This window comes from Apteryx mantelli, chromosome 5 (genome assembly GCF_036417845.1).
Source record: "Apteryx mantelli isolate bAptMan1 chromosome 5, bAptMan1.hap1, whole genome shotgun sequence".
Classification (NCBI taxonomy): domain Eukaryota; kingdom Metazoa; phylum Chordata; class Aves; order Apterygiformes; family Apterygidae; genus Apteryx; species Apteryx mantelli.
In genome coordinates, this window is record NC_089982.1 from 78278579 (window position 1) to 78296043 (window position 17465).

The window sequence follows — 17465 nt, forward strand, 5'->3', positions numbered from 1 at the left end:
GTGGACAGATGTTCATTTTGCAAACCACTCAGGCAGCCTGTTGTGTTCCCCTACTCTGCCAATTGTTTGTTACCACACCTACAGTTGCACTGCCAGAGCAGTTTCTGTGACTCCTCTCTAATTCTCTTCCAGCAAAGTCCTGCCATTTTAGTTAGGAAGGTGAGGCTGCAGATGGGCACCTTCTCCCAAATTCAGCTGAAGAGGTTTTGACCTTCAGATGTCCAGCTCCCTTCCACTCCCCATGCCAGTTAGCTAGCACGATGTAGCCCCACTGTTGGAGTGGTTTGAGAAGGCTCTAAATCACATCAGACAAACTCGAGAGCATCTACTCAAACTGTTCAACCTCATTCAGACTTGTAGGTGGGCACAGTATCTTAGAACAAAATGATAGTGTTGAGGAAAAAATCAGCTCAGCTTTCAGATGCGCAACTCTTTCTTCATGCCTGAAACAAAAGAGCTGCTTCCAGAGGCAATTACAAGGAGAGATTCAAAAGTTCACAGTTTAGTACTTACAGTATCACGGAATGAACAAAATATGACTGACCTAACCACTGTGTTTCACCTGAAGTAAAGTAAAGAACACTCACATAAAGAAACTCCTTGGCAATACAGGGAGTTCGTAACCTTCTGCATTGTGGTCCTGAGCAGCTGCTGGTGGTAACATCTTGGTACAGCTGGACCTGGCAAGGCTGACTAATCATGGTCTTATTCTCCTTTTTCTATTTTTCTATTCAACCCATTTAACCTGCTAAGGTAGAGCTATTTATAGATATGATGGTTTTAAAGTGGACTGTCCAGGAGGAGGAGAGAAAGAAATGCAAGGTTTTAATTAAAAGAATGATACTCTTACCCAGGATACCAGAAGACTCCACACTAGGATATAGGCCATTTTGGTCCAAGCACAGTACACGTACCTCCTCATGACACACACCTCATTACAGCTGACAGAACTGCAACATGTCTGAATGTGGTCGCAGTGCACATAACAAGCAAAAAGGACTTCCATCATCTTTAACAAAGAGGCAAAACCAACAGAAACCACAAGTCCCTTTCTCAGTATAATTGGGTAAGTTGCCACAGAGATACGCTGACATTAGAGACAAAAATCAGCTACAAGAGTCTCTAGAACACTGCTGGCCATATTTATCCTGTGGGTTACACTTGGCCAACTCTGATTTAAAAATCAAAGCAAGTAGATTTTTCCCCCCATCTAATACCAAGTAACAGATTTACTGAACTGAGCCTTTACTGGCAACCCAGTGGATGTGAAGAGAGGACTATTTAAAAAAAAACAGAACAAACAAACACATAAGACACAACCTCCCAATTTCCTCAGTACATTGGGGCATACATGCTTGCAAGGTGAACTCCATAAAGCTGTATTTTATACAGCTGCTTTTTAAAAATCGCTGAACAGCTGACACTCCTTGGCTGGCCTCCAGGATTCAGTTTAGCAGATTTGCAGTTACACAGTCACACAGATTTCTTTTTTCCACCTGAAGAAGCAGTGTTTCTGTCTATAAGAGGGGGGAACAAAAGCAACATCAAAACACAAGTGTCAGTGCTATAAAACTAAATAGCTCCTAAACAAAAGCTTGTTTTACTTTTGTTGTAAGATTTGGGATTGGTTCCACAAGGTGAGGCTTGAGGTAACAATCAGACTTACTGCTTACTGTGCTGTGCAGTAATTTAGCTTCTACCTGATTAACTGACATACCAATATGGCAATACTTCCTGTGACACTGAGAAATTCAGTCTAGTATACATTCGTGTTTTTCACAGCAGTATATTCACTGTGTGTCTGCGTGTTGTCTTTTTTTGTTTGAAGTTACCTGTCTTTCTTACAATCTTACTTTAATTGCTCAAGCTGCCTCATGAGAGAGGCTTTAAAAAAAAAACATTCAAAAATTTAAAAGAATTAACAGTATTACAGGCTGAATTAACTGTTGGAAGTTATACAGAGGAAGTAAGGCATAAATTACCTGGCTTTTAACTTCTGCTTAACCACTGTTATTATTAATACACTGTTAGTGTCTAAAGTAGACAGTAGGTGCTGACCTGGCATATAACAATCACGGTTTAAACCTGTGATGGAATTTCTGGCTTCGTTACGGAAAGGGATACCAAACCCATGAGAGCAGAGGTCCCAGGTCCCCCAGTTGAATTGCTGTTCATCAACAGCAGGAACTCATTGCCCTCCCCATGGGGCTTCTTGGAGCAACCAGGGTGGATCAGGAACTTTCCAGAGCTGGACCTATGGGTATGATCAGAAAGGCCTGCATCTTCTCAGCCTACATATGGCTAAAAAGGAGGGAAGGAAAAGCAGCGCTGCGTAATGGAAATACAGCAATCCTTCCTCTCTAGCACACACAGACCGCTTCTCCTGGCTGTTTGGAGCACTTGTGGCTTCTGTAGATGCATGGTGGAGCACAAAGCTGCCTGGCACCAACATCAGCTCTTCATCTATTACACACAGTCATTTCAGTTTGTCTATCCTGAGTGAAGCTGTATCTGGGAATCAGTTGGACCCAAGACATGAATTCATCCTTATTGTTATGTAACACACTAGCTGTGGGAAATCTACTCACCAAATTAATTTCCACTGGTGTAACATGGAATAATGCCCTTTTTTTACACAAAAAAGAGCATTATTAACACTGCCAACTCAAAATGTCAGTGAAATGCATCCTTAATCTGCCCGTCTTGTGGTTGTCATATGAAATGGGATAACCATGTGATTCAAGACTGTGTTCTAAAAGCTATGTTATCCATTGACACACATCAGCTAAAGGCACCTGGGAACAGAGCTAGGCTAAAGCATCCTGCTTACCATTTTCTTAGTACAGGAAGAACTATTGGTTAGGTGTTTTTCCAGCTGATACATTACTAGACAGAGCCATGTGGCACTACATTAAATCAGGCATCACTTTTGATCATTTCAGCTACCCTACAAGACTGGAAAGATTTGATCAGACTTTGCTAATCATCTAGAAGACACTCAGTCACCACCTTCTAACTATCACCTTGACACCATTCACAATGGTTTGAATAAGGGAGGCCGACAGTGCGCCAACAGCTCTGAGCTAAGCCTCAAGGCTGCCTACCATCATATATATCTTTAATAATATTTCCAAGCCTTTATTTTTACTTTCATGGGCACATCCGACTTAATGTGTTTTGAACATTCCAAATAAGCAGTGACAGTTTAGAAAGGAATAAAGAACAAAATGAATGGCACTAAATGGCTTTACTGACTGTTCTGTGAGCATGATCACAGAGTCATTTGCACAGAGATTTGTTATTATCCCCCAGTGGATCTAAACAGACTAAAAAAACACCTCAGGGCAGGGGCCAGATTCTTCTTGTGCACAAAAGTTTGTAATCTCCAGCTAAAAGTGCAGTTCTTGAGCTCTTTAAAGTTGTAATGCAACGTCCACTGGGTAACTCTGAAAAATGGGCTGGAATTTTGAAAATAAGTGTCCCTCATGCTAACATATAGCGAGCTATGTAGCCCATGGACTGGATTTGTTTTACAGAATTTAGTTTATGGCCTGCTCCCTGCTGGCCTTTGTCTTTAGCAGCCTTTAGATGCAGTAGGAAGCAGGCCGTAGGCTCGATGAATGGGTCTGACGGTAGCAGCTCCCTCCCTGCAGCACAAGGGCTTCTCCTCCAGTTCATGATCAGGGCTGCGCCTGCTAAAGTACACCTACTGCGCTTTGGTTAGGTGAGGGAGGAACACGGGTGCCCCCAGAAAAGGTTGCCCAGAGCTGGCTACTGCTGCTACAACAGTTAATCCAGCCTGCAGCCCCCTCCGAAGGGCCAGCAGGAGCAAAAGGGCAGAAGCAGTGTGCAAAGGGGGCAAGCAGACCTGGTATCTGCACAGGTAGTAAGCAGCCTCTCAGAGGTGGGCTGTGACCGCTCTCTTACCGCATGACTAAAATGCAGCCAGCCTGACAAGCAGTAAGTGATCACCACATCAGTGGGCGTTACAAGCATGTCTAGTCTTGCAAAAGGAAGAGGACACAGCTTATGGCCCATAAAAGGTTATGTAACCTATGCTAGAGTCAGTTTGCTTTTCCAGACACCAAGCAGATCAACACAGGGCCAAATTCACTGTGAAAACTCTGAGTTCATGTAGTAAAAGTATACGGTCTCCCCGGTGCAGAACTGGAGGGTTAGATTTCCAGAAAGAATTAAATGGGAATTTCCTCTCTAAGCTTTTGGGAATCCCTCCCACTCCAACACAGTTAAGAGCTGCTTAGTCATCCTTTAAAAATCCTGCCTGCAAACAAAAGAGGGTTTTTCAAGGATATAAGTGTCTCCAGTGGGAATATTAACAAAAGGCATTGTATGTTTGGGGACAGAAACATTTGCCCCACTAAGCAGCAAACCAGTCTAAAAAAGTCAAATGTAAAATATATATGTGGCCAAAAGTAATTGTCTTAAAACTCCCAGTTTGCATCAAATTGGACCACAGCTAAATAATAAAACTAAGAATTGAAACACTGTAGAAGGCAGTTCCATGAGCCAAGCAGTCTTCAACTTTTAAATACTTCTATGACTTTTGAAGATGCAGACAGAATTCCTAGCTTAACAACTGGAATAGGCCTGTCCTAGTCCAGAGGCACTGAAGGATCTCAATATGGATTCAATTATTTAAATTTTAAAGTAATCAAAAAGTGATAGGTTTGTTTTTGCAAGAATGTATTATGGAGCCACATTTTCAGGCTTGCTGTCAAATTTACAGCTGCAAAACTCAGTTCTAGGACATTCTTCTTAACTGAATGTTTTTCTTATCCTTTTTCTTTCTTTCTATTTATTTATTTTTTTTATATATTTTAAAAATAATAATCTTCAAATACAGTTGCCATCTTTAGGGCTCAGCAATTCAGTCCTCATTGCTACCTTTCTGCTTTGGATATCTGTATTTTACAAAGCTTCACTCTTGGTTTGCAAGCTATAAGTGTCATAAAAGTCATTGCCACAACCAGACAACCTGAGATTTTAGTAGTTGAGACATTTTTAAGCAAGATTTAGAAATTCTAGCAGAAAGTTCAAAAGTCTGTAATAGAAGGAAAAAGTGTTCTAGAACCATTTTTCAGCAGTCTTAACATCTTGTTTTGTCTGTATACCATACTCAGCAGATGTATCCATTAGCCAGATTTTTTCCTAAAGGAGCCCAGAAATTGACCTGCATTTATTGAACAGATTTTGTTTAACTATAAATCTGTTACATACCAGTTTGGTATGGCTGGATTTTTTTTTTTTTTTTTTGGTAATAACCCACAATTCAAGGCATCTTCATTCCTACAGCTGCATTTTCATTTAAGTATCATGTACCCTGCTCAGAGTTACCTCAAACCATTCTTCAGAAATGCCAGTTTGCCAGCTTTGAACTGTGAACAGTCTTGACCATACATTAGAATAGCAAAAAATTTTGAGTGCCTTCTGTTGAAAAATCTGTGCAAGAGTGTAGATATAGCACCTGAGCTAAAGGGTATGTGGGAGGGAGGGGAAAAGCCACCCTCTTGAGACACCACGATCTCACAGCAGCTGGGATACAGCTAGTCACAGATTGCAGGTTGCAGTAGCAAGCGGCAGATTCAACTTCCCTCAAAGAAGGAACATAGCAACTTGGCAAATTCTGCACACTGACTGCAAGCCAACCAAGTTTCTTTCTCCATGCTGTTCTACTTTGTGGTACTTTCATCACTATGGAATCAGAGCAATGCAAAGAACATCTGCGAGATGATGCTTCCTCCCTTAGCCTCTCCACTGGGGTAGAAGCATGTGCAGGGGAGTATTCTATTTTAGTATGTTTTTTGTTTGAACTGCCTCTGTTCTTACGGACAGTTAATATAAATGATGTTCTGAACTTTGTTCGCTCTAACATAAAAAGAAAAGTGTGCACTCAACATTTGGAATGAGAGTGGTAGGGCTAATGGTAGTCCTTAGATAACATACTCTGACTTGGGCAAGGGAAGGGTAGAGGGCTGAAGATTGTCAGTTCACTCTTTCCTAAGCTTCCTAGTGTCCCTGATAAGCCAAGTCAGAAGAATTCCAAATATTATTGCCTTGAGTGGTGAAATGAGGTTACCCAACATCACCTTTGAAGATAGGACAGTACAGTAAATTGACAGCATCTTGTGCAAAATCCATCCAGCTTATCTGCTTCTATCATCTACAGCATTTTCTTCCATATTAAAAAAATAAATAAAAGTCAAATGTTTCCTTACCCGTGTGTCTAGATTATATGCTGTCTTCTTTAAATCCTGCAGAGCCCTCTGCATGAACTCGAACGCATGGCAGTCAACACAGGGACGGCCTAGGAGAATGTTTAGCAGAGAATTATGAATAAACAGCATGAAGTATGAAGGAGAAGGAATGAACATGGATTTTGAGCATGATGAAGAGCTACAGACAAGAGTGCAGAGTGAGTACTGATGGATCTACTCCTGAGCAATTCAGGTTTTTAAAACTAGTCCATCAAGATGGTCCACCTAGTGTCTCAATGACAAAAGAAATGCTTCAAGAAATTTGCATTAAAAATTTCATTTTCCCTTCCCCTTTTCTTTCTTCTTTATTGCTGTTTCTCTCATCCTTTTATATCTTTTCCTCCCTCCTCCTTTCCACTATCTCTCTTCTCTGTCACAGTTCATAGAAGTATGGAAACGCTAAACCCATAACATGAGTCTTCCATTTTGCTCCACAGCCCTGAGCACATGTTCAACCTAATTTCCAGAAATGGTCTCTGAAACCACAGATCTGTTCCCAGAAAAGTCTTGTCTCCTAATCTCACAAACTTGAGCTCTAAATAGAAAGCTAATGGAATGCAATTGAGATCATTATCAAAAGACAGATCACTTGGGCTGCAGCTTTGAATTTGATTCAGCTTTGTCCAAAGCCAGTGAAGCAAACAGCAGATAAACACAATGCCCTGTCATTACTGGGTATTGCTGATAAGCAAAGCTGCTGCATTCTGGACTAATTGCAGTGTTTAAGACTGTATTCTCATATCTAGATAATCCAGACTGAAGGTCACAAGGCTTGCTTTGCCTTGATCATCATGTAACAAGAAGCTATTCTATAACAAATAGCGGTAGAGAGACAGAACAAATATAGACATGATAAAAAGCCTTAGAATCATCAGGCTCTACATATGCTCTTATTTGCTTTTTAATGCCTGTGCCTCTCTGGCAGCTTCCTAGCAAATATTGTGCAAGTTAGGAATTCTGAGTGTAGGGCTTGTTTGCTCTTTGAAGCCTGGTAAGGAAGAAAGGATAAAACCCAGAGGGATGTCTGAAAATCCTGTGGTGCTTGTCAGTCTATTTTACAAACACTTGATATTTGACTGATTACTATATGCTTCTGATAAGCTGAAGCACATGCCTCCAGCTCACGATCTGTGTGCAGACAGCAATCCTGCCTACTGGAGAAAAGGAGTCTGCCAAATTCTTTAGCTAGCTAGGAAAAAAAAAAGAGGCAAAAAATAAACACTGAGCAGCATAAAAGACCTCCTCTCCCATTGTTGTAGCACCACCCAACCCTAGTGTTATGATATATACACCAGGCAATAGGAGAGGATAGCACTTTGCAGATCAACAGCTTGATGCAAGGACCTGTCATTATGTTATGATGTAAATTAAACACAATACAGACCAGTGAAGGACTATTAGGTGGTTGAAGGCAGCAAGGCTGAGAGTTGACAAGGTGTGCTTTCCTGGCATCTTCACTGAGTTATTTTTTAATAAAAATTACTGAATTTAATATGGTAGACAGCACCAAGAATGAAAGATGTAATGAAAGGTCAATGTCAGTTGAAAAAAAGCAAGTCTCAAGAACGTCTCTGAAAAGCAAGCAGGCAAGCAGGGTGATTTGTGGCATAGCAAGAATGAACATAATGAAAGGGATGGACAAAAGAAAAGGTGCACAACAGCAGCAGATTTCAGGTGCAAGCAGGACAGAAACAAGCATGAGACCATGGGAGGAGAGTGGAAAGCCTTGGATGCATGAGGAAAACACCATCGGTGTACTGTCAAGTTGCAGTTTTAAAACAAGAGCAAGAAGTTTCCAGAATAGACTGAATTATTTGGACAAGTTTCAATGATTTGGAGTCCTGCAACATTAAAACTACAGTACAAGCTGTATGAAAGAACTATATGGTGGCACACACTTTCAGCTGGTATGGCTGTTCCTGCTTCTTGATCAGCTCTAGCAGGCTCCGTGAGGAGCAGTGCAACCAGAAAAATTAAAGGAACTGTAAGGACAACTCTTCTCAGGAGGCAGGGTGCCAGCATCTTGGGAACGGGTGCTTCTCCCTTTATCAAGAGACACAAACAAGTCACTGAGAAAGAATACAGATACAAAAGTTTTGTTACAAAGAACTTAATGTTTGTGACAGTTAAAGCATTGACAGTTCTTCTTCAAAAGAAAAAAATCAGCACAACTATAACATGGACAGAAGTTCTCTGTACTTTGCCAGCAGTGCACATAAAACCTGACCTGGAGAGAATGACCCTAGAAATGAAGGGGAAGATCAGCTGCCTACCAGTTTTGGGGTTCATTTGCTGTGATTGCAAGCCAGGATGCCAGCAACTGTGACCCCAATCTGTAATTCTAATCTTTATCTTACTACACAACCCCAGACCAGCACATGAATCTGGAAAGCTGGTTCACTGTTAGACCTGGAGATCAAACCTGTAGGGGCTACAGAGCTCTGCTATCTGGCTGAAACAGCCCTGAACCTAGAAATGAGGTTTTCACCCACTGGCTCTCTTTATTGATGTACCATCTTTTCACGAACATAACTAAAGCTAATTCTTGTCATTAATTACTACATTGATCATAAAAACTTACTCCTTTATGAAAGCAGCTGAAGGAAAAGACTTTTGTTAAACCTCCACAAATTCACAGGCAGAATTTCTATTGGCAACTAAATAAAAACTCTTTGACTCTCTGTTTCCCTTCCTGCTCTGTCTTCAGACAAAGATCTGAAGCCATCCATTTGTTCCTGAACCTCACAGCCAGGCCATGCCATGCCCTGACGATAGGTATAGTCTGGTCCAGTTACACCTCCCCTTCACACAGAGGTGAAGTTTTTGAGAAGTACATGTTTCAAAATGACGTATTTTCTTGATTCAACACGTAAACTGTTCAGATCAAGAAGAAAGGGGAAACTGGGACTGGTGCAAGCTGCAACTGTCTATTACAGGTATCAATCACAATCCTTAAGAATCCTGGCAAACTGACAGGGTGGTCCTTAGTTCAGGCAAGTTTAGCTTCCCTTCCTGTACGTTCAAAGGGAGGAAACAGAAAGGATAAAATAAGGTTAAGTTGTTGTAACAAAAAGACAAAATCCACAAGAAGACTCTCTTTAGCTAAGCCCAGGAAAGCAGGACAACAGGCATCTCTCCCTGATGTTTAAGACAGTTCATACTGAGCAAAAGATGTTGCATAAGAATATTGATTCAGTGTGCTGAATGTAGGAGTGCAGCATTCCCCCAAACAACCTGTATTTCACATTTGGAAGGGCAATGGAGGGAGGCAGGAAGGCAGAGGTTTTCCCCATATCTGGCCACAAAAGCAGAACAGGTCCGTTGTTCAACATGCGCAAAGCCACTGTTTCAGACACAGCTAATCTGCAGTTGCAAATTCTGTACGAACACTTGCTGCACGTGCAAACCAGCAATTCACCCAGGGAAGGAATAGCATTACACATGTTCCCTTCCTGTGCACCTCTACCTAAATGTAAGAGCAGGGGAGGGTTCACAGGCAAGAGACACATGCATGTGTACAGTCACAAACATATTTGGGCCCACATCAGATAACAGATCTGGTAATGTAATTCCTATAATCCCAGAACTGAGTTCTTTACCCTTCCCGATATTTAGAAGTGATGTGATCTGATGTAATCCTTTTCTTATTTCTACAATCATTAAAATAAAGTGAAGTGATCAAAAAATAACAAGTGGCTTGTTTTTTCTGTTTTAATTAACGGTGATCTGCAATCAAAGCAAGTGCAATCAGAGACAACAGGCTTTGCAGTGGGATGCAGCAGAGTTTTCATGTAACAGTAAATTAAGATAATACAAGCCTCCTTCTAAAGTACCTAACGCTGAAGCCTTCGTGGTCAGTAGGAGTGGAGGTTATTCCCACAGTTGACTCAGTGCTACAGAGATTCAGTAAAACAACACAGATATGTTGTTAAAGTTTTTTTAGGGCACCTTACACATCATTTACCCCAGCCTCAGCTCAGCTTCAGATGTGAGTCCTGCTGCAAAATAATTGCTCTCCGAGTGCAGAAGTCACCTCAGACCACATCTAACTACTGCCTCTTAGTTATTCTGTGAGAATTATCTGTCTGCATGGAATAATCATGACAGGCTTCAATGCTGGTCCCTGTCTGCAGTGCAACTGGGAACAGCGACAGATCTGTGCATGGACTTCTGTGAAAGAGAAAAGTCACCCCCTCCAACAAAGGAAAAAATATCAGTACCTGATCTCTCTCTCGTCTTTGTGATGATCTCTTTGAAATGGCCGCTGCCAACTGCTAACAGAACAAGTGCAGCATTTCTGAGCATGTGCACTGTCTCTTTTTAACCTTCTCTGAAAGGGGTTATTACTATGGGGAGATTTCTGCCATGGCAACAATGCAGAGCACTGCAGCACACAGCTAGGATTTAAAGAGGAACAGGCTGTGTCTCCCAGGTCTGAGGAAAGATGTTTCTGCTGTGACATGTGACTTCCAGCAGTGACTTACCTGCTCCAGGTAAGGTTTGGCTTGAATGCTCAGTTAAAGCCAGGCCATTTGATTCATCTTTCCTGAAGTCCACTGAATGGTTTTCCCCAGGTCTGCTCAGGGATGTGGTGCTTGAATCAAGCAACTTTCTTCCTACTGCCTGAAAATAGCCATGACAAATTGCAGCCGCTTTATGGGACACCAGGGAAAGCTATGGGATTGCACCCAGGAACTGCAGGCCGCATCCCAGCTGAGACTTTGGTGAAGGCCAGGAATTTCTCAGCCCACGGTCTGCCATTTGAATGGCTCTGAATTAAAGTGGTTGTAAACCACTCATGCTTGCTTTCCTGGACACTTCTTCAGAGCTGTGATCCCAGTCACAAGGCTGTCAGAAGGCAGGAGCAGCAGCAAGACTGCAGGCACTTAAAGCCTGAGAAGGAACTTGAGTCTGAGTTCAGAGTAAACTTCACCCTCCTTTTCCAGCCTGCACCTCTTTTCCCCTTTTAATAGTCCACGAGCTATATTCCATAACAATACGCTGCTGGCATTTGTACCGAATGCAATACAATGATGTAGCATAGGTGATAAAGTGCCCTTGTCAAAGCAAGACTAAGCCCAAGGGTCTCATCTCCCCTCCCAAATACATTTCCTATCACAAATTAGACACTACCAGTTCTTGTTCAAAAGTGAAGGGGTATAGCTGAGGGCAGGCGCAGAATTAAGAAGAACTTCAGAGAACTTTAAAGGGAACTGTTCTCTCTGTTTGCTTTTAGACAGTTCAATAGGGACTGAACCTTAAATGCTTTCAGGGTGAAAGTTAGGGGCACTCAGCGTCCAGGAAGGTCAGGAATGCAATCCTTTTTTTTCATAAGCAGAAACGCCTACTCAGAGTTATGACTAAATTGCTGCCTAACATTTTTCATTTCAAGATGCTCTAAATGCTGTCTGTCCTTTATAGGGGAATGTCTTGCTCTCATCAGTTCAACTTTTCAAGATGCTAAAATTTCAGTTTGTTCTGTGTAAGTTTTGCTTTCTGACAGTGCTGCAAACCCTGTGTATTCTGAAATTCATGTAAAGTTACAGCATCCATAAGCATCGTCAAGAAAGGATTAATTACAGTACTGCCACTCATATACATCACAAATAGAGAAATAAAGGGAAAATATTTTTTAGAGACTGTTCTTTTGGGCAAAAAAAAAAGATATAACATTGTTCTTGCAGAGAGAAAAAATATAGGATTTGGTCTGATTAAGTATCTGCCTATATACAAATTACAAATGCGAAGCTTTATTCATGGTCATTCTCAGCCATCTAATCTCAAATATTGGCCTCTCTTCTTGATAAATAACATATATATGCACATAATCATTTACATATATATAATATATGCCTTTTCTTAACTTGTGTTTTTGACCCTTCCCAGTAAATCTTACCCTGTTCTCCCAAGTCCTGTCCTTTCTCTATCACAATAGTAACACCAAGCAGCCAGCCCCTGGTAGTCTGGGTGTTATCTCCAATTCATTCTTCTAGACCCAAGCAATGGGCTTCTGACTTCTCCTTAATTAAGATTTTTAAAATCCAGTGACTGTCTGCCATTCTCAGCCACCAAAGTCTTTGCTCTAAACATCTCATACCAGCTACTGTGACCTCCTTTGTTTGGTCTTGACCTAAATCTACTTTCCCTGTGGTCACTAGGACTAACCTTTTTGGTGCTTTAACCACATTTCTTCTTTACTCATCTCTCCCCATTCTGTACCATGTTGAGCTCCAGCTTTTCTCTTCATTAAGCCTAATATTTCCTCAGATGAAAAACATCAGTTCACCAAAGTGGAAACTTTTCACAGAGAAGGAAGAGCCCTCACTTTTAGGATAGTTTTACTTGAAAAATGTATTGAAGTTTTCAATTGGCTGAAAAAATTCATTTTGACATTTTCAATTTGACAGTTTCTGGCTTTCTGCTTCAAAGATATTTCCTTTTTAAACCTAAGCTAATTAGAGTAAAAATAAACTTAATGCTCAATTAATGAAATATTTGTGACCAGGAACAGCTCTTATCTTGGGGATACTGGGGTCCACCCTCACCAGAACTTTACAATCCCTGATAAAATCTTTCCGAGTCGTATTTCCCTCTTGCACAAAGCCTGCATAGTGCAAATGTTAGCCCTAAGCCCAGCACCAGGACACCCCAGAACTGGAAGTACACACCAGGAGAGGGAGCACGCAGCACCTGCACAGCAGCCTTCAGTGGGGATTTCACTGGCTGTCCCCAAAGCTGCAGTGATAGCCTTGTGCCGACTCAGGATTAGCATGAAAGGTGACGTGTGGGAGAAAGTTAGAAGGTCCTGACTCCCCAGCTGCCCTGTGGGATCATTCACGAGGTGATCAGTGAGACTATACTGTGTACCTCCTTTTTAAGATGAAGTTGAACAAAATGGCTTTTCTTTGTGATCCCCAACAGCTAAAAAGCATCAAAGCACTGTTGCAGAGATTTCAATTTTTCATCTTGATTTGGCAGCACATGTTTTGATATTGTAAATATTTCTGTGGAATGGGGAGAAAAGAAGCTCAAGCCTTTATCTCTAAGCCCCTTCACTCTTTCATCTTTCCTTGCCTCTTAAATCTAATACTCTGTCACAGCAGAGAACTTTCTTCCCTCACTAAAGATAACAGATTCTGTCACTTCTCCTGCAGACACTTTTATGCTTTCTCACATCCTGCCCTCTAAATCACGGTAAAAATCTCTCCACAAAGGTACCATCTTGTCTTCCATCAAATCTCCTTTTAAGCTTTACCTCTGCCACGATTCCTACAAAGTGCTGCTGTCTGGCAGTGCCTGGGGAGAAAGCTGGCCGGGACTGCTGATGCTATGCAAATGTGCTCGTTATACCAATATCTCACCGCCTCACACCTCTCGCTGAGTTCCCCCCTTGTCATCTTGTCACAATCCCAGGCTGCGAACACTCGAGGGCAGGGGCTGTGTTTTCACTTGTTGGCGCAGCACCTCAAGGCCTGGGGTGTTGATTGAGACCTTCAGGCAGGCATGATGAATAATAATGTCAAACTACCTACCGCTGATTGCATTGTCCCATACGCTGATATCTGAGCTATTCATAGAGCAAACCTCTTGCTCTTTTCCTTCCAATTTAAGGCTCTTGGAAAGTGTCAGAGTGACCAGATTAAGAAATGAAGCCTTTTGTTCCCTGAACAGTTCTCGCATATCTGGGTAAGCAGCTAAACAAACGAAATTGTCCCTTCTTCCATTTTCCCCATTAGTAATTTTAGGAATGATTTTCTTGTCAGTAACACAGGGACTCCGGTTCCTGCAGTCCCCTCTCAGTCAGAGTATGGCCAACAACTGAAATCATTCTAGGCCCAAAAAGTCTTGAGTTTCAATGCAACACTAAGACTGGGCTGGTGTCCAATGCTGACTTTTCCACATAGCTCTCAGGGAAACCTGCACTGTCAGAAGTACTTACTGTTCTTCAGATGAGACATTAAACTGAGGTCAAATCTTTCAGCTTCCCTCTGGGAGCTGAGAGGCATTAAAAAATCCCATGGCAGTTTTCAGGAAGGGTTAGCATTAGCTGTGCTATCCTTGGACTGCACTGTCCCTATCTGCTCTCCTCCACACACACCTTTGGGGAAAGAAGTTCTCATGTTCCAGGGTGTAGTTGAGCTATTTCTAGGTAAATAATAGTGTTAACTTTTTTTTTGCAACAGTATGCTAAGTCTACAGAGATGTCTTGAGTATTTTGCAGCAGCTATACAAATACGCATACATATAAATGGGCTGTGCTTTGAACTGGAGAGGACTGAACTACTGTTTTTCCAGGTTTCCCATTCTAGAACTGGACTTCACAGTGCAGAGGCCTCTGCTAACATGGGTGGCATAGAAAGGTAAAGAGAAGATATCTCAGCTGAGAAGCAGCACAGTATTAGCCAGTTTCCTTGCAAAGGCTGCCTTGAAAAATGAGAACTGAGGAAATCAAAGGAAGAAGATTGCTAAAATGCAAAGCTTATAAATGACCCTTTTCCCTAAAAGATGTTTATTACCCAAAGTCCACACAAGGACACTTCAGAATCCAGAAAAAACATGATCGGGGGCCCCAAATACATTCCTTGCTCTAGGAGACAACTCCTTTGTAGCTAGCCACCCAAGACTGATCCAGGATTACTTGGTGACAGCAATCCCTGTATCTTATTGATAATCAGCAATTTTGACAATAAAATCTCTATGATTTAGTGGCTTAAAGATGGATGTACCTTTATACATTAAGCTTGAAAACAGCATCTTTAACCTGAGTTCATGTAAACAAGGTATTTGCAAGCTGACACATATGACTTCTCCTTTTAATAGTTTTTTTCTCCTTTCTACAATTACAGTGCTACAAATTGCAAGCTGGTTAGTGCAGAAAATCTTCGGAAACTGAAAAGCCAGGAAAAGGCATGTTTTTCTTCCTGTGGAAAAAAAATAATAAGCTGCCCATCCATAGGAAGAAAACTGTCCTTGTGTTCCCATTCTTTTCCATGGAAGGGCAGAGATCCATCTATAACTTGGTCACAGATATGTGAAGGAGATGATGATGAACTGAATCTTGCTGAGGAGTTTGAAGGACATGTAGGGAGCCACCACAGAGGTCATATTGAAGAGAAATTTCTGTTTGCAGAGAAAAGAGTAAGCATGGTCATGCAAGATGCAGGCAAACATGGGAGCTGAAGTTAACATAGCAGCAATGCAAAAAGGAGGCTGGGTAGCGAGAAAAAAAGAAAGGCTAGTTTAGCTGGAGATGTGGAGGAAAGACTCATTTTGTTAAACCTTCCTCCAGGTTCTCAGATGAAATTGGTGTAATAATCATGAGGAACAAGATACCCTCATACAATTTCATTGTAAAAGGTGCTGTCTAGACATGTCCCATTACTGTGACTTTTGTGCATTACTGTTTTCAGAAGCCTGACCTTCAGTGAATCAAGAAAAATAGGACTTTCACTGTTACTGGAACCCAGAACTGTCAAAAAGCCTTAAATATGTCCATTTGATAGATGAATCTGCCTGCCAAAACAGCTGAACAGTTCTTCCAAAACTCAACACTGCCTGAGTGAAAGTTGGACAGATGCTTATACAAGTTTAATAGCTTATGTTTATGTTTAAAAGTAGGAGCAGGTTATTTACAGTGCAGCCAAATTTTCAAGGTGAAGGAGAAGAGAAATCATAGAAGATATTCTACTGGGCACTCAGAAAGGGACTACAGAGACAGTATGGGCAGCTGAGAGAAAACAAAAGAGGTATTTGTCAACCAAGCTCTTCCCTCATTTACTTTGCCTCTGCTCCTTTCATTTTTTCCTCGTCTCTTATACAACTTCTGCTATAATTATTCGTTCCCTCTGCCTTTCTCTCTTAGTTCTTCGCCCCCATCTGACACCCTTTGTTCTCTCAGCCCTTGATAATTTTCCTGTGATCTGAAGCTCAGCTGCAGTGAGTGAATGCTGACCCTTGGTTTGGGTCCTCAGCTGTCTGAGTGCAGTTTGGAGGACCTCCAAAGAAGCAGTAGTTGTTTGTGCCCCTCTCAACCACCTTATCCCTCTGCCAAAATATTATTGTTCCCTGGAAGGATGACTGAGGCAGACATATCGGCTTCTTATCCCCTTGTAGTTGACAGTCAATGGCATGCTATGCCAGAATGGATCATACAGTGCTTTGTAAAGGGCAACATGGAGTGTCACTGAATGACTACATGCTTGTCCAGTCTGCCAGAATTAGCATCAGCTCAGCTGGCTGGCTGCTCCTAACATGGCTAGCTCCAAACAGTGGAGACTATAAACAAAGATGTAAATCAGTGTAAAAGAGAGAGATACTCTTGGTTTTAGAAGTCATGTTATCACCTTGAGAACATCAAACATGCATAGAAGTCACTCAGCTATTACAGAGAGAGTCAAGTGGCATAGGTCCCCAAGATCAGTCAATCAATCAATACAGGCATTGGGATTGTGCTGAATTCAGTGCATACTAGCTATCTGGGGACAGTAAGAAAACATACACTTTTTAAAAAAGAAAGTTACAGGCAGGGGAGGTCTGGGAGAAAAAAAAGAGACAAAACCTGCCCAACCCACCTCCCACAGGGTGACACTTGGCTCAGAGCTAAACCTTCAGTCTTTAGCAGGAAGCCCTGAGAATGATGCAAAGGCCCTAAAGAGAGGTTCTTCACCTTTTCCACACTGAGGCCAATCTTTTCTTTTCCAAGACTTTCTCCCTATTTTTAGGGATATGGGAAAGACACAGTAGTAACCACCTGGTTATTCTTGTTCATTGCTTCTGGAGGAGGCATCTGCAACAGGGAGGAGCTCCCTGTGATCAGGGATGTGGGCATCCCATGGTACCATCTTGTATTATGTTAAGTGCTACGCTTGAATCTGTGATCATGCACAAACTACTTCTCATCTCCTCATCCCACAGAAGGAAAGAAAAGAAAAAGATAGAGCTCTCAGTTGCATAAATACTTTTCTCTTGCCAAGGAATCTTCTCTGGGCAGGCATCCTGCATTTTTAGCCTCAAAGAGCAGCATCCTTTCCTCAGAAAGCAGGTATCTTTAACTAGTTTTCCCACTATCTTCTGGAAATTGCATCGGGGGGGGGGGAAGAGATTATGTGAGGGTTAAAAGTTCTAGTTTTTCAAAGCACAGATTCCTGCAGTGTCTATGGTAATGGTGCACTTGTGCCATGCTAATTTTGC

The 17465-nt window shown here is 41.8% G+C and overlaps 1 protein-coding gene across 1 annotated transcript; it reads right to left on the reverse strand.

Annotated features, from left to right (window-relative positions):
- Positions 1 to 1209: 1209 nt before the first annotated feature.
- LOC106498696 (NELL2-interacting cell ontogeny regulator 1-like) lies at positions 1210 to 10533 on the reverse strand. The gene is made up of 4 exons (XM_013959958.1): positions 10496 to 10533; positions 8174 to 8318; positions 6237 to 6325; positions 1210 to 1517 (listed from the first exon to the last, which is right to left on the reverse strand). The coding sequence occupies exons 2-4, from the start codon at positions 8295 to 8297 to the stop codon at positions 1446 to 1448; spliced, it is 285 nt and encodes a 94-aa protein (XP_013815412.1). The 5' UTR covers positions 8298 to 8318; positions 10496 to 10533; the 3' UTR covers positions 1210 to 1445.
- Between the last annotated feature and the right edge of the window lie 6932 nt (positions 10534 to 17465).

Excerpts from the sequence above, each read along its gene's own strand:
- LOC106498696 (XM_013959958.1), bottom strand. The coding sequence starts at position 8,297 with ATGCTGGCACCCTGCCTCCTGAGAAGAGTTGTCCTTACAGTTCCTTTA. Across the intron at positions 6,326-8,173 it reads AACAGCCATACCAGCTGAAA|GCCGTCCCTGTGTTGACTGC; the intron begins GTGTGTGCCACC and ends ACATTCTCCTAG. Across the intron at positions 1,518-6,236 it reads CATATAATCTAGACACACGG|ACAGAAACACTGCTTCTTCA; the intron begins GTAAGGAAACAT and ends CCCCTCTTATAG.